A 21,416-nucleotide genomic window follows, 5' to 3' on the forward strand; every position below is an offset into this window, starting at 1 on the left:
AGATGCTGCCAGCCCCGGCGGGCTGAGGCACGGGGAAGCACCCGGCGCGGCCACCCACTCCCGGGAACACAGACAGTGGGTGGAGGGGGCACGCGGGGGCAGCAAGTGTCCAGGCCAGGGATGCACTGACTCCACGCCAAGGCTGCGCGAGCCTGGAGAGGCTGCTCCCTCGTTCGCTGGCCCTGCGTCTGTGCCCGCGGGGAGCGGGCTCCGCTGGGGAGGAGACGGGGTGGCTTCCTGGCCCTAACTGGAGAGGGCCCTGCCTCTGCGCCCATCTCCCTAAGGGGCCATTCAGATTGAAATCCCCCCTTTCACACCCCCATCCTCTCCTCATTCATCATGGGCGGGACAGCCCCTTCCTCCTCCCCCTGACCCGCACCCCAGGGGCTGCAGGACCATGATGGCCCAGCGTGCATCAGCCAACAAACGGAGACCACTGGCACCTGGACAGGGGCTAACGGGCCCCCACCTGCCAGGACTCTGTTCTTAGCATGTGTGAAAAGGGTGGTCGTGCAGAGACCCCTCTCCATGGCCTGTCCTGGGGGGGAGAGAGAGCCAAAAGCCAGAGGCTCTGCCCCATCTCCAGCCCCAGTCAGTAGGGAGGGCTCCTAAACCCCCTTCCCCTGAGGTTCTGGATTCACCTCAAAGCAGGGCTCGAGCTCCCAGGAGAGAGGGCACAAGTGGCACCTTTTGAAAGCAAGAGTTTCTTGTTGAGCCTTAGGGAAGAAGGCCTTTCTGCAGAATGTCTGTTGGGCATCAGAGTTAGATGAGGGGCAGCAAAAAGGGGAAACCTCCCGAGGGGCCTTGTTCTCCGCTCCCTTGCACCCAGCGCTGTCTGTGCAAAGGGAAGGGAGGGGTGGGGACCGGACACTGGCACACGAACACACGGAGTCATGACACAGCTTGCCACACTGAACGAGAACCTCGACGACACTGGGAGTCTCCGCAGACGTCTCTGGAGAGGCCGGGGTGTCCCGGGGCTGCTCCCAACCACGCCTGGACAGGCCCGCAAGCCCAAGTGCAACTGTGCAAGTTCATGGGGAGAGGACCCCCTTGCCCCGTTCTCCTTTCCCCGCAGGGCTCGCGGCCTCCTCACATCATGGACTCCTCCTCCTCTATCTCCTTGTCCACCTCGATGGCCGTGTTCTCGTAGCTGGTGATGCCCCCGTACTTCCTCATGTGCACCATCAAGGGCTTGGGGGACTGGCTGCCCGCCAAGGTGGCCACGTACATCCCGGTCCTGTCCTCCTCCAGGGACGGGCCCCAGTCCATGGTCGGCCGGCTGGCCTGCTGGACTCTCTGCGGGTGCAAGCAGGAGAGGAAGGGCAGGGTGGCAGGAGTGGGCACCCTGATGGTAAGGGTGGTGGGTTTATCTGTGCCCTGGGTGGAGCAGCAGGAGATTTCCCGACAAAAGCAATGCAACAGGGCCCAGGGCCCATCACCAGAGAGGGGAACGTCCCTGTTCCTAGCCATGCCCCAGGCACAGCCTCAGGTCCCCCTAAGGGCCTGATGCCCACTGACCCAATGAGATCCTTGGCGGATCGGGACCCTGAGGACAGCCCAGTGGGGCGCAAGGCTGGAGGGGAGCTGGGGGAAGGCCTTCCCTGCAGCACTGCAGCTTTCCAACCTTATGTTTGCATCTGTGCGATGAGCACAGCGGGTCTCCGGGCAATGCACCCAGGGCAGGCAAACCACTTGTCAAGTCCAGGGGCTTATGGTGCCAGGTCTGGAAAAGCAGGTTGGGGAGGAAGGAGAGCTGGATCCCAGCCCCAGCCTGGAGGGGGGAAAGCTGTAGGACATGGAGTCCTTCCCTGCAGGGGCTCCTCGCAGGCTAACAGTCCCAGGCATGCTGTTCTGCCCTTTCGTGGGGTAAGCTCTTCCATGCATAATATACACGTGCCCTCCCTTCACTTCCTCACCCCCACCCGCAGCAAGAGCCCGGTGCAGCCAGGTGAACTGCTCCCGTAGCTAATGAAAAGCCCTCGCTCCAAGTCTCCAGCAGAAACAGCTGCTTGAAGAAAGGGGGAGGAGACTGCTGTGGCACAGAGGGCAGGGATTGGCTACGCCACCCTTCCATCAAGAGTGAAGGGGCAGGGAGAAAGCCCTGTCTCAGTATAAAAGCCCTGCAGCTGCAGGCAGCGTTTTGGCTGCTCTGGGTCTGCGTGGGGTGGGGGGCTCTGTGCTTAGGCAGGACTCATGCGGAGAGCTGCTTTGCTGTGCAATACGTTCGGGCTGAGATGGACTTTCCTGGCGGTTCCTTAACTTAACCTAGCACAGGGCGCTAGAGTCACTGCCACCCTCTGCCAAAGCAGGGGAGACATTTAGATCCAGAGGGCACCTGAGCCCTCTCTGCTGCATGTGTTCGCTCTGCCAGGGAATGAGGACCCGTGGGCACCCCCATAACCCTTCCTCTAGCCGTCTCCGTGGCTTAGCCTCAGGGCAGCAGGGCTCTGCAGCTCTTCAAGGAAAGCCTCAGTGCCTGCCTGGGGCTAAGGGCTGACCAGGGGTCACAAATTCGGGAATCTAGGGGCAGACATGACACACAAACTGGTTTAAGTGATCAGAAACTGGTTTGAACCTGTAACACAACAGAAGTTCAGTGCGCATAAACCAGTTTCAAAATGGCTGAAACTGGTTTTAAGATAAACCTGGTTGAATGTAGTATCAGACTGAACTGGTTTGGGCAAAACAGTTTTATGCAATGTCTGTCCCAGCCGTAGGGGTTGTGTGTGCAGCCAGCACACACTGCAGACCATTTGGGGCATCTAAACAGATCCATTACTTCCAGCGCTCCCCTTTTGTTGTTTGTCGCCCTGCGGCTCGGGGTGGGAACCGGGGCTCAGAACAAGCTCTGCGTGGCTGGCTCTGGCACATGCCAGCCAGACTTTGCCCAGCACTGATTTCCTGTGGGTGGGTTGCACAGGCTCCTATCCCAGACCTGCTGAGTGTCCACCAGGCACTTCCTTACAGCAGTGCAAACACACCTGTGCCACACACACTAGCAGCGCCCGTGCAGCAGCGTGTCACTGCAGGGCAAGGCAGAGCCCCCAGGCAGAGGCTGCTTGCTCTGTGGATTATTATTAACCTGGCTCCACATCTGAAATAAGGATGACGACGGCCCCCGGTCTGTGCAAACAGACCCCACTAGAGGGTGCCACACGCCACGGTAAAAACACACGGGAGTCTGCTGCACGGCGTGACCTCACCACTCCCTGTTTCAGTCAGTCTGCAAGGTGCACCTCTGCCATGTCAAGGAAAAACCATGGGGGTGGAAGACATCCCCTAGGAGACAGGCCGCAGTGCAAAGCCAGAGCAAGGGCAGGCTGGGCCTGGCTGGTCCACCCGGCAGTGATTCACGGAGAATTGGGGCTGGAGGTGACCTCCAGAGGTCACATCTGGTGCAACCCCTGCCCAAGGCAGGATCAGGCCTGTGCAAACCATCCCAGACCAATCCTTTGTCTAACCTCTTGGCTATTAGCAATGCTCTGTTCTCAGTCACTGGGAGAGCCTAGAGGGTCCTGCCAGCAAAACCCTGCTGAGATATGGCTGAAAGGGCCCTAAATGACTGGGAAGGGCTTGTCTTGTACGCAGGAGTGGGACTTGCTGCAAAACAAGCTGTGGCATGGAACAGGTTGGGGGAGACGCAGGGAGCCCCGGCGTGAGAAGTGACCCCTACCCCCACCCCGGGGCGCACACAGATGCTGGCCCCTGCCTGTCACTCACCTCCCACAGCGTCCCCTCTTCTCGGAGCACCGCCAACACCATCCCCGCGGGGATCATCAGGCAGGAGAAGAGCCCCATGAGGATGCCCAGGACCTCGGCCCAGTAGGGGAAGCGGTAACTGCCATACTCCGAGGGCTGGTACTTGATGATGTTGTAGACTAGCAGGGCCTGCAGCACAGGGCAGAGGGGAGTCCAACAGATGAGTCCGTGCAAACCCTGCCGAGGGCTTCAGGCTCCCACCCAGACCCTGCTGGGACCCCCCACCCCAGGGCTTCCTCGCCTGGGATTGCAAGGGGTGACGTGGACCTGGTCAGACAGTGCCGAGTGGAGGTCCACGGCCAAGACACCGATACCAAGGTGCAAAGTAAAAGAGAGGGGAGTCTTGGAAAGGGATCTGGCCCAAAAGGCATTGACCCTTATCCCATGGAGCAGCTTGAACAACACCCACAGGGCCACCCCGGTTACCATCATCATCACTGGGGACAGGAACATCCAGCAGGCTTGGAAGTAGCGCCCAGGTTTGAACCCCAGCATCATGTGGATATCCCGGCAGAACCGCTTCATTCCTGGAGAGGCAGAGGGGGGAAGCATCAGGGGTGAGCCCGCACGCCTGCTGCCAATAGCCTCCCCGGGCACGGGCATGGGCATGGGCCTCACTGCTCGGCCATGCTACGGCACAAGCCTTGCACTAAGGGGCTGATCACCCCGCCCCGGAGCCCCCTTGTTCCTGCACCCTGCTCCCGCAGCCCCATCTCTGCTGCCCCTCACGCTTTGTCCTCCACCCCGGCTGCGTCGCAATGCCCGTCTCCTCACCGTAGATGCGGGTCACCACCAGGCAGGTCGTGATCACCACCACCATGAGTCCAAACCCGGCACTGTAGTCATCCAGCAGCACCAGCCAGTACATCCCACCCTGGAGGGAGAGAAGGACAAGGCACCAGCCTTCCCAGAGGGGTGCTATATCCCCAGAGCAAGGACCCCTGCTTCAAACCCCCTCACTTTCCACCCCGAAGCCTCCCATGCCCCTTCTCAGAGATTCAAAGAGAGCTAATGTCCAGGTCTCCCATCTGGTTGTGCTGGTCTGCTGGCCAAACCCAGCTCAGATCTCAACCATATACAATCTCCATAATGGTATTTAATAAAAGAAACCGGGGTTGAGGCCTGGATAAATCCTCTGCTGAGAATGACCCAGCTCTGTCCGAGACAGGCTTCTCCCAGCCTGCTGCCAGCTCTCACGGGGAGCTCTGCTCATCTTTCCCAGTACCCTCCCTTCTCTGGCTAGGGACAGAAGTTCCACATAAACTGGCATAAGTGATCAGAAACTGGTCCAGATCTGTCACACGACAACAGTTCAGTGCACATAAACCACTTTCAAAATGGCTGAAACCAGTTTAACCTGGATAGATGTAGTATCAGACTTAACTGATTTAAGTTAAATCAGTTTATTGAACTTCTGTCCAGATCTCTGTGACTCAGTCCCCACCACAGGTGATTGCATATCTGGCCAACTTCCTCCTTGCAGCTCCTCCATGATGGGAGCACCTGGAAACCCCAGGCGCAGTGGGCTCTGCTTACCTCTGTTGTGAGAATGAGCCCCATCAAGAACAGGACGATGCAGATGACGGCCGAGAAGAAGGCCTTCTTGGGCCGCAGGTAATAAGGAAACTCATCCGTCACGGCAGTAACGATGGTTTCCATGAAGGCAAACTGCATACAAGGGAGGGGAGAGGGCTCTGAGTGATGTGGGTCACATGCCGGGGCACGGGTCACGTCTCTGCCCAGCAGCCTGCGTCCTTACCTGGCTGTCCAGGCCCAGGGTCAGCAGCATGAAGAAGAAAAGGAAAGACCAGAATGGAGAGAGAGGAAGCATGGTCATGGCCTGGGGGTACACCACGAATGCCAAGCCGGGACCTAGGGGACAGGTAGAGGATGGCACAGTGAATGGGGTCCTTCCTGCCAGGGGCACCGTTCTCTTCGTTGGTGCAGCTGGAAGGCAGGTCTGGGCAGCTGCCCTTTTCTCCCCCTACCTTCAGCCACAACTACAGAGGTACTTGCTTCCACGCCTGGCTCGCCTGGCCCCATAAACCACACGTGTCTCATCAGAGAGCAGAGTCCAGGCCCTGAGCTGCCTCTGGCTGTTCTCACATCCTAGCCTCCTTTTTGCCCCAGTCGTATGGAAAATAGATCCCCTTGCAGCATGGTCTTTAGGATGAGATTACAAATGGGATTGCTGACAGGTATAGCACGACATTTCGATCAAGCCATGCATAACCAACACAGGGCTCATGTAGTGGCATCAGTGCTGGCTACTAGCTCCTACATACCACCAAGCAGCTCTACAGGGGGGTCCTTATTGAGCAGATGCATTTTTAGTGGGGTCCTTCTCAGCGCTCTGCTTGCTAACAGTGGTCTCAGTAACACAGGGGAACACGTTCATCCCTGCAAATGAAGTTTGCAGATGAGACACGGATTGGAGGAAGGGGAAGTGATGAAGGCTGACACAGAGCAGCCTGGATCGCTTTGCAACCAGATTCAGGTAGGCATTATGGCCAGATGCAATGTCCGATGTCCAGGAGTGAAGACTGAGGGCTGTACAGAAAGGATGGGGCTCTCTCCTAGGTTTGAGGTTCATGGTAGACAATCTACTTAACCCAAGAACTCAGTGCAATGGGATCTTGAATGGGATGGGGAAGTCCTATGACTTCTGTGTGTTTAGCCCTGAAGTAATGCATCCACTTCTGGCATCCACAGTGCCAGGAGGATGCTTATACACTGGAGAGGATGAGGAGAAGAGGTCTGAGAACAATATCAAAGGGTGGAAGCCATGTGAGAGACCGGGAGCTCTGTCTACATAACGTATGGAAGAGAAAGTGAAGATCTGGCTTGGTCACAATTTGCCAGGACCTATGTGAGGTGCAGGGCTTTAATAATAGGTCCATCAGAGAAAGATCCATCCAGATCTTTCGTGTATCTGTGATGGCCAGAGGCTGGAGCCAGATCTGTTCAGACTAGGGAAAAGGGGCATACTTATAAACCAGAGGGCATTTAAGCATCACAGCCACAGACCTAGGGTTGCAATGGTTGGCTTCTGCTCTAAAATAGGCACCCGCATTGCAACAGGACGGAGCCCAGGGTGGCCTGGGTTGCACGGAGGAAGGGGGTCAGACCAGATGAGCACAGCAGTCCCTTCTGACCTTTCCTCTGAATCCATTAATCCGGACCCCGCAGGCTGGCATTTGGGCTGCTGCTAGGACTCCCGGCAGGGATGCGGCGAAGCCGCCCTGCGGAGAAGAGCCAGAAGGCTGCAAGCAAAAGCGATGCCCCTGGGGGGGGGACAGACAGAGACGTGGCAGAGGAAGAGTCAGCTGGAAATGCTGAGCGAGGCCGCGGCTGGCGGTCCACTGCCCCATGTTCCCGGTGACTGCAACCATGCGGGAGGCATGGAGACACCCTTTTTCCTCCTTGCCCAGGCAAGTGCCTGTCTGTCCTAGCTGCTGAGGTGGCCAGTAGATCCCTAAATCCTCAGCTGGGGATAGAGAGGTCAGAGGCTAGGATCCATCATGAGCTGCAGTGTGACCTTGACACATCCCTCTATTCTGCTGTGCCTCCCCGGTCTCCATTCGACAGGAAGACTGTGGCCTCACCCTTCGTCTAATGCTCCACAGTCCTCCAGAGAAGCCCTTTATAACACCCAGGATCCTTGTTAACATGTTTCACCTGACTGTGCTCCCCAACATGCAAACACACATATGTGCACCTGCACACTCGTGTATACACCCGCACCCCTGCACCCCCTGACAAGAAGAGAAGAAAGGCAGGACTATGTTTCGGTCTGACCTGCTTTTGCTACTTGGTCCACGGGAACGCCGAGTTCCTGTGACATGTAGCCCAGAACGGAGAAGATGGCAAACCCTGCCAAGATGCTGGTGATGGCATTGCCCAGGGTGACGATGAACGTGTCCCTGCAGGAGAGGAAAGCAGACAAAGTGAGCACGTCCCCGTCACGCTGAGACCGCGCAAGTCCCAGCAACACGAGAGAAAGGCCGCAGCTAATGGGGCCTGGGACCCAGAGGACAGGCTGCTGGTGCTGATCCACCTTGCGCAGGGGTCCTCTCCTTGGATGACGGGTGGATCTGGGAGAACACCCAGCTTGGGCCATCGGCTTGGTGAGGCTGTGAAACAACCTGTGTACTGGCTGAGCAGGCTTCCTGCTCCTCCACGCGCTGCAGAAGGAGACCGGAGGGATGGAAGAGGCACTCAACCGATGGGCTGTGCAAGGGGAAGGCCCCTCTTGCATGTCAGAGGACACAGGTCTCTCTCTTTACAGTGGCCTGTGGGTCTCGGGCACTGCTGCCCTCCAGCTTGACTCGAACTCCCATCCTCCCTGTATCTCCCTGACTCAGACCCACCCAGGAGGCCCCATCCCTGTCACTTGATGCTCCATCCTATGTGGCTTCCCTTCTGGATAGGGCTTCCCCATGCTTGGTTTCCGCCCCCACCCTGGCCTGGAAACCCACCTGTAAATATTCTGGTGGAAGGTGTTGTAGGAGGCAAAGGTAAGCAGCCCCCCAAAGCCCACCCCGAGGGAGTAGAAGATCTGCAAAGCGGCTTCTATCCACACCTGCAGGGGGGAAAACCAGAGAGAAGCAGAGCGCCTCAAGGCCGTTATGAGGCCAGGACAGGACGTGGTTCACCCGTGACTCCTCTGGCACGTGCACATCTCCGCTCATCACCTCTGCCCCCACTAAACCAACTCACACAGCTCTGCTCTCCCGGGGATTTGCTTCCCACTGACACCCCGCTCCCGGCTGCCCACAATATGCGGCCTTGGTCTCCAGCCCTGACCGTCCTCTCTCGGAGCAAGGTGTTTGGACTTCAGTTCTTTGCAATGAAAGTGCTTCTTGGACCTGAGAGCTCCCAAAAAGAGGAGACCATTCAACCTCAATGCAGCTGATTAGTGATTGCCTCCCTCGGGCTGCTCTACCAACAGGCCATCACCGTAAAGGCAGGGCCTGTTTCACATCTGCCCAGGAGCTCTTCCTCTGGAGCAGCTGGTGATGGGAAGGACCTGAATTTAGCCCCTTTTATTCATTCAGGCTTCAGTATCTGGCAAAGTGCAGACCTGCCTGGACCTCCCAAAAGCCACCGTCCCTTTGCGGCAGCATTGAGATCCTGACTGGCTAGAAATTGTTTGCAGTTTGGGGTTTTTTGAGGGGTTTTTTTTCCTCTGTGTGTGTGCGTGGGTTGTTTTTTTTTTCCTTCTTTCAAAAGGAAATGATTTTACACCTCCTTCTGACAAGCAGGCAGCTGACAGGAGTGTTAATTGGAGCCAGCTATAACCAGCTTGACCTGCTGCGGCATTCAAGGTTTCTATCCATGCATTTTCAGTACCCTGCTGCCCAGACCTGCGTGGAGATGCAGCCGATAAAGCAAATCCCACCCTGGCCCTTGTCACTAAAACCCATTCCCTCCTTCTATCGTGACGCCGTTGACCCCCGTCCTTCATTTAAGGGAGTTGTTAGAGGCGGATAAGCGTGTGTCTCCTCCCAACCCGAAAGTCAGTGAAAAACTGCTCGGGAATTCAAATGTCTGGGGTGAGGAGGGGCTTTGGCTGGGTCCTGTGCACACGTGTGAGCGAGGAAGAAGACAAGAGGCAGAGACAGAGGGCAAAGGAAGTTTCCATGTGGCTTGATGGGCACATGCTCATGGTCGTGGGAAAAGCCCAGGGATGGAGGGCTTTGAGGTCAGGGAAGAGACTTGGAGCTGTTGCAAGCTGTTTGCGTCACACCATACTCAGTAAAGTAGGGCTCAGCGCTTTTATATACACGGGAAAGGCCTGCTCACCTTGGAAGACAGCAGGTGGTCAAACTGGGGCGTGAGATAAAACTTGATCCCTTTCCAGGCCCCGTCCAGGGTCACGCCGCGGACGAGCAGCATGAGCAGGATGAGGTACGGAAACGTGGCGGTGAAGTACACGACCTGCAAGAAGAGCGCACACGCCTCCGGGTGAGCTCGCGGCGGGAGCAGCTCGCCCCGAACAGGAGCTCAAACAGCACAGTCGTAGGCGAGCGAGACATCTGTGTCGTCGTGCATCTCCCTGCTACGTGGTCCCACGAGCCTGGCATGGCTGTGTTGCCTGGGTCATCGTGGTAGAGCTAGAGAGCAGCTAACGCCACTCGATGGGCAGTGCCACGAAATCCAGGCGGGGGAAGCAGTGCCCCTGAGTTCTGGGAGGGAGACGCTAGATTGGCAAACTACCCCTTCTCCAAACCGTGTCCATTTGCAGCCACTGGATTTAGCAGGTCGGCTAGTTAATCGACTGCTTCCAGCCTACACACAGGCTCGCCCGTGGGTGGATCACAGAAATAGATTCCTTTACTTCCCCAAGTCCATTCCTGCAAAGCCAAGGATGGGGCGGCTGAGAAAGAGGACTGCTGCTGCTCTGCTTACCTTGCCGGAGGACTTGACTCCCTTCAGGATGCAGAGATATACAATGACCCAAGAAAGGAGGAGGCACAGGCACAGATTCCAGCGGATTCTCCCAGGATCCCCGATCCCAGAGCTCCCTTGGATATGAAGAACATAGCGGCTAGGGCAAAAGGAGAACCATCAATAAACAGGCCGTGCTCCCCACCCCAGCAGCATAGCAGAGATGAGCTCTCCTTTCCGAGGTCTCATCCTGACTTCAACATCTAAATCTACCCTTGACCCTGCCGAGGTGAAGGATACTAAAAAATCTCTTGGCAAGGGCTGTCCTATGCGGGACAAGGGTCTAAGCGAAGCCCTACATTTGGGAGGCCTACGGGGAAGGCTCTGCTCCTACATCAATTAACGTGAATGATATCAAGGACCTGTTTTGGAGAAGTTATAGGTCCCGCTCCATCTAGCCCATGTGAAATCAGCCCAAAACGAGGGACTCGAACAGGCCCAGAGACCCCCAAACATCTCAATCTCTAGACAGAGCCTCACTCCTGGGCTACCCCCCTGTTAGACCGGGCATATATTGTGGCATGAAACCAATCTTCAAGGACCTGAAGGGTGACTACAGAGAGGATGGAGATGGGTTTTCCTCCATGACCATAGGGGACAGGACTAGGAGCAATGGTCTTAAGCTTCATCAGGGAAAATTTAGATTGGAGACGAGGAGGGCTTTCTGCCTGGGCATGAAGCGGGCTGCCTAGAGATACTATGAAATCTCTGTCTTTGGAAGTTTGCAAGAGTAGGTTGGACAGACGCTTGGCTGGGATGGTTTAAGTCAGGAACGGTCCTACCTTAAGCAAGGGCCTGGACTACATGGCCTCATGAGGTCCCCTACTTTCCTATCATCCTATGAATTTTTTCGAACGTGGCCACCCATGTGAATGGACCCGCATCCCCCGCCAGCTCGCCGGTACCTGGCAGTGCTGGGCGGGCACCCTGATCCAGCAACTGCTCGAATTCCCGACTTAGCCGCAAACACAGGAAGAGTGAGAAAATGATTGACTCCGATATACACAGTGGGACGGCTGTTGATGACAACCCAAAAACCACCACCACCTGGTTTATGTAACAGGCGGCAAAACCTTAGTCCCCACAAGAGTTTCCCTTGCAAGGCAGCCACCTGCTAAAACAGCTGGAAAAACAGCCTGGTCTTTAGTGCTTTATTGCTGACTGTGATTCGGAGGAAACTAGCCTGCATGCATTAAACCAGAGCTACATCCATGCAGATGCTGAGCCAGAGCCCCTGGGCGCCTCTGCTGCTTGAGCGACAGGGCAGAGCACACCTGCATCCGTGACTGCCACGCTCTTATTGAATGCGGAGAGCGAGACAGGGTGCGAAGCTGGGATTTTGCACATGCAACCGCTCCATCAGTGCAGAGACACAGCCCGCAGTGGTGTGCAAGAGGAACCTCACACCTCCCCAGGCAGTCAAAGAGCAACCCACCTCCAGGACTCTCCAACCCCCGTCCTTCTGGGCTGTCAGCTCTGCTACCGTCCTTACCTCCAGTACTCCTCGCTAGGGCTGACCGTGTTTGTGATGTTGAGGGGGAGAGCCGCGTTCCCCGCCTTGATGACATGGTGGTCCAGGCAAAGGTCGGTGTTCCACCAGTTGCCACAGTGCTGCCAGGGCAGGTTGTTTGTCAGGGACGCGAAGAGGTAGAAGAGAACATAAGCAATGATCATGTTATAGTAAATGGCCACCAGAGAGACAATGAGGATCGTGCCCATCCCGATACCTAAGGGAGGCGAGATGCAAATACAGCTCAGTGCAACCGCAGAGACACGACAGCCTGGTATCTCTCTTTGGGCGCTGCTGATCTACTGCAGCGCCTCCCAAGCCTAGCCAGCGGTGGGGAGCGGGTCTGAAATCAGCCCTAGCCCCCTGCCATGCCCAGGGGATCGTGAGACACTATGCAAGCTGAGACACTGAATAAAGCAGACTGAATAAAGGAGATCCAACATCGTAAGTGGGGGATGTTGCCTAAGAACGTACAAGGCCAAAGTCTTCTAAGAGACTTTCCTTAGACCAACTAGATGTTTGCAACAAAGCTGTCTTTAATTGCAAGCTTTCGGGCACAAACACCCTATGAAATATGAACTTGCATTTCTACCCAGGAGAACTTTGACAAGCTTTTCTCCTATGCCCGAAGAAGGGTGTTTGTGCCCAAAAGTTTGCAATTAAAGAATTTTTTTGCAAAAATGGAGTTGGTCTAATAAAAGATATCATCTGGACCATGAGTTCTGATTTCTTTTTGCCTCTAGACCATTATGGCTACAACCTGGATATCTAATAGGCTTTGTGCCTTTTTGGCTTCTCCTGGCTGATGCCTACACCTACGGGCACTGCTCCAGACACGCCCCAGCCTGTTCTTTTAGGGACGGTTTTGGACGTCACGTACACAGCAGTGGCCAGTGACTCATCTCACACATTTTAGTGTCTTTTAATTGGGGTGAAACTCTTGAGCTGGGCCCGAAGCCAACTCCTTGGAAGCCTTATTAGAATTGGTAATCGTTATATATTTGTTGGCTGATCTTACTAATTTGTTGATTTAGTTCCAGCCTAATATGGAGACCAGCTTGTCAGTCTGATTTGCATTTGATAATTGCATTGCTTTTTAATTCTTAGATGTGATTTTTCTTAATGGTTTGAATACGGTTTCAGGGAGATGATGCTGACTCTCGCTGCTTCAAGAGAGGGTCCAGGCCTTGTGGCTGGATCCCGGCTGGTCAGCTTAAAAACTCCAATCATCTCCCACTATTTCGACTGTTGATCCCAATACGGGCCTGAATGGAGATGCTATTGAATCTCACTGTCGAAGAGGGTCACACACCTTTAAACAGCGGGCTTATCTTCCAGACAGCAAGGGGCCCCAGGCTGGAGAACTGGCCGAGGGAGAGCTCCATGAAGAAGATGGGGATCCCGCATATTGCCAACATGATGAAGTAAGGAACCAGGAAAGCCCCTGCAGGAGACAAGAAAGGGCAGGGAGGGTCGGCATGGAGCTCCGGGGCAGGGATCAGAAAGGCACGTCGCATCCAGGCACCTCCACATGCCTTTAGCCAAAGCCTGGGAGGGCGCAACCCAAACACCTTCCCTTGGAAGGAGTAGGTATGGTCTTGGGGCTGTAGATGTGGGAAGCACCCCCTACCACCGCAGCACAGCCCCCTCTGCGATGAAATGCAGGTCCATCAACTCTACACATCTGGTCCTAGGTCAAGGATTTTGCATCCAGCTCCAGCTGGGGAGATCTCTGGAGGATGCCGCTGATCTCCTGCTACAATGTGCTCAGGACCCCAGAGCTCGTATCCCTACACTGAAAATCCCACGAGCTTTATAGTGAACACCCACTGAACTGAATTGCACCTTTCTTCTGAAAAGAGGCCGCCTCCCACAACCCTTCAGTCCTTTATCAAGCCAGGAAGCATGAAAATCGCTGCCTGAGCTTGGTGGGAGTATCCAGGCCCAGCTCGGACCCTCGTCAGCCTGTGAGATCCTGATGGGCAACTAATGCGGCCAGGAAGGTTTATTATTTACATATTTCCATGCAGGTTTTTCCACCCCCCGACCTTGACTTCTCTGCAGACAGATTGGGAACTTCTCCAGTTCGTTTACAATTCTAAATTATCAGCAAACGACTGGAAATCATCCTCGGTCTGCCCGCCTGCAGGCTGTTTGCAAATAACCCATCTTGAAGAAACAGGAGGTTGCACGGTGCCCTCACGTGACAGCGTCTCTGTTTCAAGGGCGGATGACTTGTGCGACCAGCCGAAAGCATGAATTTCTGGTTGTGTATTCAAGAGCTGAGCTGGCAACCGGTGTTCTGCACCAGTGCCAGTTCATTACTCAGTTGTGAAGCCCGTGTAATGCTTAACGCTTCCCCAGCATGCACGTCGGTGAAGCCTGCTCATCAGGGACTGCCTGGGAACGGACTGTATCAATGGCACAACCGCCGTGGAAATGAATGTCTTTATAAGTGGCCTGAATGCCCATAGGAAGTGGATTGCCAGTGCCCACAATATGGGGGAGATGAGACCCCAGGTGGGGTATGATCAGGGGCTGCAGAAGACCAGGGGAGTCCACTAGAGCCCGGTTCGTGGTCCCTTTTCAATCCCTGGAATAGCCTCGGGGTGACACAGTCCAGCACAGAGCTGGGATCCCCACCCATGCATTGTCCATCCTTCCAGGACATCACCAGAGGAGCCTGGACCTTCACACTACGGGCACCAACCCTCCCCCGAACCGTCCTGAGACAAACCCCCAGCACTTCCCAGTGCCCTGCCTGCATCGTGGTCCTTCCATCATGAACATCACTGGAAAACCAGAGGTTTCCCCACAGACTTCCTGAGTCTACCTCCACGCTAGGCTGAATGTCAGGCTGCAGGAAGCATGGGTTTGGGGGTGCTACGCCCCGGTTCCCAACCATCCTTGTCTCTTAAGCCTCCACATTTTCTCTTCCCAGCCAGTCTGAGTGGGACTAGACAGACGAGGCGACTTCCTCCCACAGAGGCATCTGCGCCCGCCGGCAGTATTATTCTATAATGTCCTTAATAAAAGATTTGGCCACGGTGACTGGTTGGAGGCGCAACAGCAGGGAGGGGAGAAAGGGGCTTTATTCCCACATGCAGCCCATGGGGCCAGCTCATCAGAGGATGGGAGCAGTGGCAGGGAGCCCACGGGTGCAAACCCTAACCCTGTACCTCCGCCGTTGGTGTAAGCCCTGTACGGGAACCTCCAGACGTTCCCCAAGCCCACACAGTATCCGATGCAGGAGAGCAGGAAATCCAGCTTCCCGGTCCAGTTCCCTCGGTCTGCGGGGTACTCGGAGTCCAGGTCGCCATCGCCTTGCTCGCTGGGGCTCAGCAACAGGTCTGGCGTTATGGGCTGAGATGAAGGGAGAGAGAAGAAGGACCAAAGGGAGACAAGGGAGGAAGGAGAGGGAGGAAGTGAATGCAGGAGCGAGGGGGTGGGAGGAGGATGGGGACAGGGAAGAGTGGCAACAGGTTTGGTGTGGAGGTGGGGAAGAGAAGGAGGTAGGAAAAGTGGGTGAGGATCCAGGCTGTCCAGGCAGAGACGCTGCCGGCTGCCGGGGACAGTCCAACCTCGGTGACCCGATGCCTCTACAGGGTGGCGTCACGGGGCCACAAAGCCGTGTGGCCCCGCTCCTCTCTGGAAGCCCAGACCCCCCGTCATAAGCACTCTCCAGCCTGCTTTCCCCACCAGAAAGTTCACAGGCTCAGCTATTAAAGCCAGAAGAGACTAGCATGTAAGGACCTTGCATAAAGAAAGCCAGAGAAGCTGGGAGGAGAGACTAAGAGCCACATCTGGAGGATCGTCGTGTGGGACGTCCCCACAGAGCCAGAGGGAAGGGCTCCAGGTTACTGCCCCTTGGCCACTCCTGGGGGTTGAAATGATTTCCCCAGATGCTCCAACCATGCAAGGTCCCTGCAAAGCTCTGGGAATCTGTCCCGTCTTCAGGCAAGTGCATGCAGCTGCAGACTGGCAGGGGATTAACCCTTCCCTCCCCCAGCAAGCCATGAGCACAGGGTGATCTGGACAAGCCCCCCACGGCACAGCCCCTGACCTGTGGAAACATGCCGGGACGCATGCCCTCCCTCCCTGTAGGCCCAGATCTCCTTCATCCGACTCAGCTGGAGACATCAGGTGGACGATTGCAGCTGGCCACGGGAGTTGCGTGAGCGAATGACGCAGCCTCGCGGGCAAACAGGCGAGACCAACCCTACGACAGCGTGCCCCAGCAAGGCGTCTTTGCTCCTGGGGGTCTTCACATACAAGCTGTCCCGGGTGCTTTTGGGGAACGCCGGAGCAAAGAGGCATGCCCCTGGGAAATGCTCAGGGTGCACAAGGTCTCTGGACGGGGCCAGAGGATTCCCGTTTGGCCCTGAAGCTGGCTGCAAAGATCATCCCTGCCTGTGCCCCTGGCCTGGATCTCGACGCCAGCTCTCCTACATGCCACGGCATCATGCTGGGGAGCCTGCCCTGCCGTCCCCGCACCCTCTGCCTCCACCACTCGCCCTGGCTCCGTGGCTGCTGTCCTGCCCTTTCCTCCAGCGCAGCGGGCTGCGTTGCAGCGGTGAAGTTCCTGCTGCTTTGTTGCCATGGAGACAAGGAGTTATTCAGATGGCAAAAGTATGTGTGAGGTAGCCAAGCCGATCGTGAAATGCACGGCCGCTTGTGATGTGCAAATCCTAGAACCAGCACGTCATAGAAAATGAGGGTGGGAAGGGACCTCCGGCGGTCACATCGGCTCCAAGCAGGACCAGCCCCAATTAGATCATCCTAGCTAAGGCTTAAAAACCTCCAAGGTTGGAGAGTCCACCACCTCTCTGGCCACACACCTGCATTTCTGCATGGTCATCCATGGGTGCAGCCACAGGTGTGTTCAAACATGCCCTGCATGCATATATGCACATACACATGGATGCACATACACATGGCACGGATATATTTGCAAACACACGCACAACACGCAATGGCACACGTAAGTATACGGTGCCCCGTAGGTCCATGCACTTAGCAACCCCATAGGCACAAAGTTCCTCCTAGAAAACCTAGACAGAATATAAGCCAAACAAAAAAGAAGCGGCGTGCGGCAGTATAGATAGGATGCCTCAAAGAGCCGCACAATGGACTCCAACTTGAAAATGCGAGACAGAATAAAAGCCAAGCGCTGACTTTTGAAGTTGCCATTAACAATCCTCCCTCCTGGATGCCTCTGAGGATATGAGGGCTGCTTGAAAAATGCTAGAAATTCAGGCCGAGGAAATCATGCGTTCAGATAATACACCAGGGAGTGACTGAAACATTGCTCTGGTGAAAACCCATCTGAAGCTGTTTAATTTAGCCTTCCAATCTGGGCACTTCCCTGAGACGCTGCCACGCAGAATGATCAGCCCAATACCCACCGACCTAGAGAAGTGCTTGTGTTTCCAGTTGCACGAACAAATTATTCCTTAACGTCCTTCAAAGCAGATCCGATCGCTAAACAACCTTTGTCCACGAGGGGCAAACTGGAAGGGCCAGTGGCAAGCAAACCACTGGCCACATCTTTGCTGTCCAGAGGACACGTTCAGCAGTGTAAAGACAACTAACGAGGCAAGGGATCAGTCTGCTGGGCTGATTTTTAATCAGTGTTTGGGACAATGACCTCATTACTTCCACGTATCCAACCACCAACTGCACATTAATAATAAGCGCTTGAGCACCACGAGAGAAGGAAAGGGCATGGGACAAGATCTAAGCTCAGTCCAGCCTCTTCCAACATGACTGACTTTGCAACAGCACTTCGCAGACTCAAGTCCCCCACTAAAAACTCAGCAGCACGTTGGTGACGTGCCTCCCATTCGGCCAGTGTGGCAAGGACCGCTCTGAGGACCTCCAGATTTAACAGCTGGAGCTGTGCTGTTAATTGAAATAGCCAAACCTGGAGAGGTAAAACCTATAACAGAGTCCTCCTCTCTGGGCTGGGCTCAGAGAGAGACACTGGGTTCACACAGCGCCCTACTGCAAATGCGCGGCCAGATCATGGAGGGGCGGTGGTGGTCCACGGTGGATCTTGAAGGGCAATGTTGGCCTGAACCTTTTTGTCGCCCATCAAGAATCCAAGAGTGTCCCCTCTGGTAGCAACCTGGGGGCGCTGAATGAAATCCCGGGGCATTTACAGGTGAATCGGTTCATTGTTTTGAGTCAAAATTTAATTTTAACATTTAGTTGCTCAAGAAGCCGGGCGCCCAGGGTCAGACTTGGCATTAACAATAGAACAATGCAGGCTCTTTAGCTGACTGCAGCCTCGTGCTCCGGCTACGTTTGGTTTTTTTCCTTGACTTCCTAACTGGATGTTTCTTCGGCGACGGCTGAAAAATAATATTTCTTTAGACTCTCCAGAGAGAGCTGTGTGAAGACCCGGCGTCTCGCAGAAAAACTGTCAGCTCCTGCTGTGAGCATTGAGAACGAGGATGAAAGCACCCTTCACAAAGATAGCCTCTTCCAAAACAGCCCTCACTTTCCCTTTTTCCCAGGAGAAGGGAAGGCAAGAGGTCCTTCAGGGAATGGTGGATCCTGACATCTAAGCAGGGGGGTTGCCTCAGGTTAGCAGTCACTTGCTCCAACAAGTGATTTAAGTTTTAAACCAGTGCGGTGACTTTTCCCTGCTGTGGGTCCCTTACAGAACGGTTGCATTCAAAGATGACCGTACCCCATTGCAATGTCTGGCAGACTCTCCCTAAATCCACAAACCAAGTGTTGCTGGAAACCAAAGAGCAGCTACAGACTCCGAGGAAGGGAAGGGAGACCGAAACAAAGATGAATGCACTATTGCAGGGTCCAAGACACCAGGGAGTGGGAGATTAGATAGCCCCTCAAGTAAGTGCACATGATAAAAGACTTCAGCAGAAAGCAATAAGAAACAACTATGACTAAGCCGAGGACAGAGATAGCAGAGCCAGCACTGGTGTATAAGCCAGCCTGCCTTTGGGTCAGGGCTGGCCAATGGACCTAAGGATGCCCCCATAACACTGTGAAACTGCATCCCAGCTGGATCCTGCCCAGGTGCAACAGAAGCTGATAGTTGTCTGGCCAGCCTTGTGTTGGGTCCCTTTCTTGAAGTTTGGCCAAAGTCAAGTCAAAGCTAAATGGCCACTGGACCTAGTTTCTGTGACCAACAGCACACTGGGGAATGATGGGGCTAGGTCAGGGCCAGCCCAAATGAGCAGGTGCCCATTGAAAGCTGGGACCTGTAGACTTCACACTTGCTTCTGCTTTGTGCGGAGGGCTGTGCAGAGAGCTCCACTCCTCATGCCTCATGCCATCTACGCTCACACTAGCGCTGAAGCCCAGGAACGTGGTACGCCGCATTTGGGTTTGCACGGACAAGGATTTAGTGAAGTACAAGCCACATGGCAGTGCCATGTCCCTGAGCGAATGTTTGAAGGAAAAGAGGCTCCAGAGTTAGAGACAGCAAACACCAACCCCAGCCCCCTCTTGTGTCTGACCACTGTGGGATACAACCCGTTCCTCTCCTCATCGAAAGGGCAGACAAGGAAGCCCCAGCTCTGGCTGTGAATTTGATAACTTGGGCCAGTCTCTAGCTAAAAACCACCATGCACTTTTCTGGAAACACACTGAGGGAAAAGCAGGAGTAAAATCCATCTTGCACAAGGCACATCTTGTTGTCGGTTGAAACCAGACTTTCCACCTCCCCAAAACACGTCTGGGGAACAGATCTCAACTTCCCAACTCACAGATGGAAACTGGAGCAAAATCAGAGGAAAGAGGTGGTGAGCTTTGAGAGACATGAAGACAGGGAAGCCAATGCTGAACAAAATCTTCCATCAGTTGTACTGGGCTTCTTGGAGGAAAGTTGATGTCAGACCCTAAAGATACCAACTCAACGGCTCTAGATGATCTGAACACATGGAAAATTATAAGGGCTCAGTCCTGAGCTCCTGCTACAATGAGCCCAGGCAGAGTTTTGCCAGGGGGAGGAAGGCAGGCTATGCTTAAAACATTTTGGAGCAACATGGCATCAACAGTTGGAGGAAATAACTTTGGAGACTTCTGCTTGTGTTTGCATTTGGCATTTCAGGAGCTAAGCAAGTCCCCGAGTCAATGCCAGGAGGGATCTCAAACAGCTGTTGAGGATTTTTTGAAGACTTTGGAAGAGCAAGGGATGGCTTTGAATGGATCCTGCAGCTGCAAAATCATCTGAAGAAGTCATTGGTAGGAAGGAGGGTGAGATGAAAGAGAGCCACGTGAGAGGAAGCACAGGAAAGCCTCACGCTGAGCAGCGTTATGAAAAAGGTGCATTGGGTGGAGACCTTTGCATTGGACCCAGACACCTGGCAGGGGCCGTTCTGTTTGGCTCTGCACACAGATGTGAGCAGCTGGAAGCTGGCTCAGCTACAGCCTGCAGCACCAGTGACTGGAAATGAGGAGTAGGACCCTGTAGTACATGACCAGGACCGAGTACTCTATGGCTCAGAGCGCCCCCAAAGCCACGTAGGGCTGTATAAAGCCACTGGAGGGTGGCACCAGGAAGCTCCATATACTTAGGGAACTTTGCAACAGCTCCCAGCCCGCAATGCACTTCGTGGCTGCACGCACCGGCCCTGAATACAGTGCACTTAACATAAAGATCCGAGCTGCTGCAGTCCAAATGATTACAGCACAGAGGATGGAGGGTGGAGGGAGGAGGGGATTTGGAAACCAAAGGTGGTAGTGTGTGTCTTTCATTTTGCGGAGGAGGGCTATCATCTTCAGGTGACCCAGGTGTCATTTTTGATGGCAGAAAATCAGTGAAGCTTTACCCTCATCAGTGAGCAACCCGCAAGCCTTCTAGGTGAGCCGGGAAGCAATGCTCTGGGGGAAGGAGGCAGCATCTGGTCCAAGGGCTCATGCAAAGGCTTTGGAAGAAGAGGGAGGACTTGTTGATGGCAGGCTTTTAATAAGTCCCCAAATTGCTTGCAAAAAAATAGTTGGTGGGAGGAGGGGAAGAGGGGAGAGCTGCGTGCAGAGGGAAACCAGAGCTGGGCATGGAAGACAGCCGCCCACTTGGGCCCTGCCAACCAGTCCTGTTGTTCCAAGCCATGTCCCGCATGTTTCTCATGACAGCTGAAACACCTCTGTGCTTCATCTCATCCCTCCAAATGCTCAGTTAAACCAGAGATGTGTTAGAGACTGCTCCGGATTTACCTGCCTGGCAGAAGGAGCATCCAAAGCACCGAGCTGGGTTTGTAGCAGAGAGCAGGCCAGGGTAGAGAGAGCCTGGAGGACAGGCAGAGCCTGAGGAATAAAAGCCTGGAAGCAGAAGCTTAAAATCACGTTCCCAGCCTAGCGGTGGGGGGGCTCCGAAAAGGCCTGTCTGAGCTCAGGACCCATTGCCCGCTGGCTGGCAGCCTCCATGGGCCCCTCTGAAAATCCCACAGTCTTTGGAGGAAAGGGAGGATAGCTGGAGGCCTGGAAGGTCTCTAATGCAAGGGCCGGTAGGATGGTCCAGAAAGGCTGCAAAATTAGCAGAGACGTGATGGGGTGAGGTCCACCTTGCTGCTTTTAAACTGACTCGTTAAAGGGACTAGCAGTGTTCTCTGTGTGTGCCACAAGTCTGAGCTGTACAAAGAGCCCGGCCGGGATGGATGGGGAGCTGGGGAGGGATTCCCCGCAGACAGAGAGGTGGCAGGCAGGTGAGAAGATAAGCAAA

The 21,416-nt window shown here is 54.9% G+C and overlaps 1 protein-coding gene across 1 annotated transcript in view; it reads right to left on the minus strand.

Moving 5' to 3' along the window:
• Positions 1–777: 777 nt before the first annotated feature.
• Positions 778–21,416, minus strand: part of SLC6A7 (solute carrier family 6 member 7) — a 21,503-nt gene continuing 864 nt past the window's right edge. The window contains exons 2-14 of the mRNA XM_006021159.2: positions 14,902–15,085; positions 13,035–13,166; positions 11,705–11,939; positions 10,174–10,312; positions 9,568–9,702; positions 8,241–8,344; positions 7,561–7,685; positions 5,522–5,634; positions 5,299–5,430; positions 4,537–4,636; positions 4,189–4,289; positions 3,724–3,891; positions 778–1,299 (exon numbers count right to left, since the gene is read on the minus strand). Coding sequence (XP_006021221.1) covers positions 1,093–1,299; positions 3,724–3,891; positions 4,189–4,289; positions 4,537–4,636; positions 5,299–5,430; positions 5,522–5,634; positions 7,561–7,685; positions 8,241–8,344; positions 9,568–9,702; positions 10,174–10,312; positions 11,705–11,939; positions 13,035–13,166; positions 14,902–15,085 — 1,875 coding nt within the window. The 3' untranslated portion in view covers positions 778–1,092. The remainder of the gene's footprint in view (positions 1,300–3,723; positions 3,892–4,188; positions 4,290–4,536; positions 4,637–5,298; positions 5,431–5,521; positions 5,635–7,560; positions 7,686–8,240; positions 8,345–9,567; positions 9,703–10,173; positions 10,313–11,704; positions 11,940–13,034; positions 13,167–14,901; positions 15,086–21,416) is intronic.

Source organism: Alligator sinensis, unplaced genomic scaffold, assembly GCF_000455745.1.
Source record: "Alligator sinensis unplaced genomic scaffold, ASM45574v1 scaffold550_1, whole genome shotgun sequence".
NCBI lineage: Eukaryota > Metazoa > Chordata > Crocodylia > Alligatoridae > Alligator > Alligator sinensis.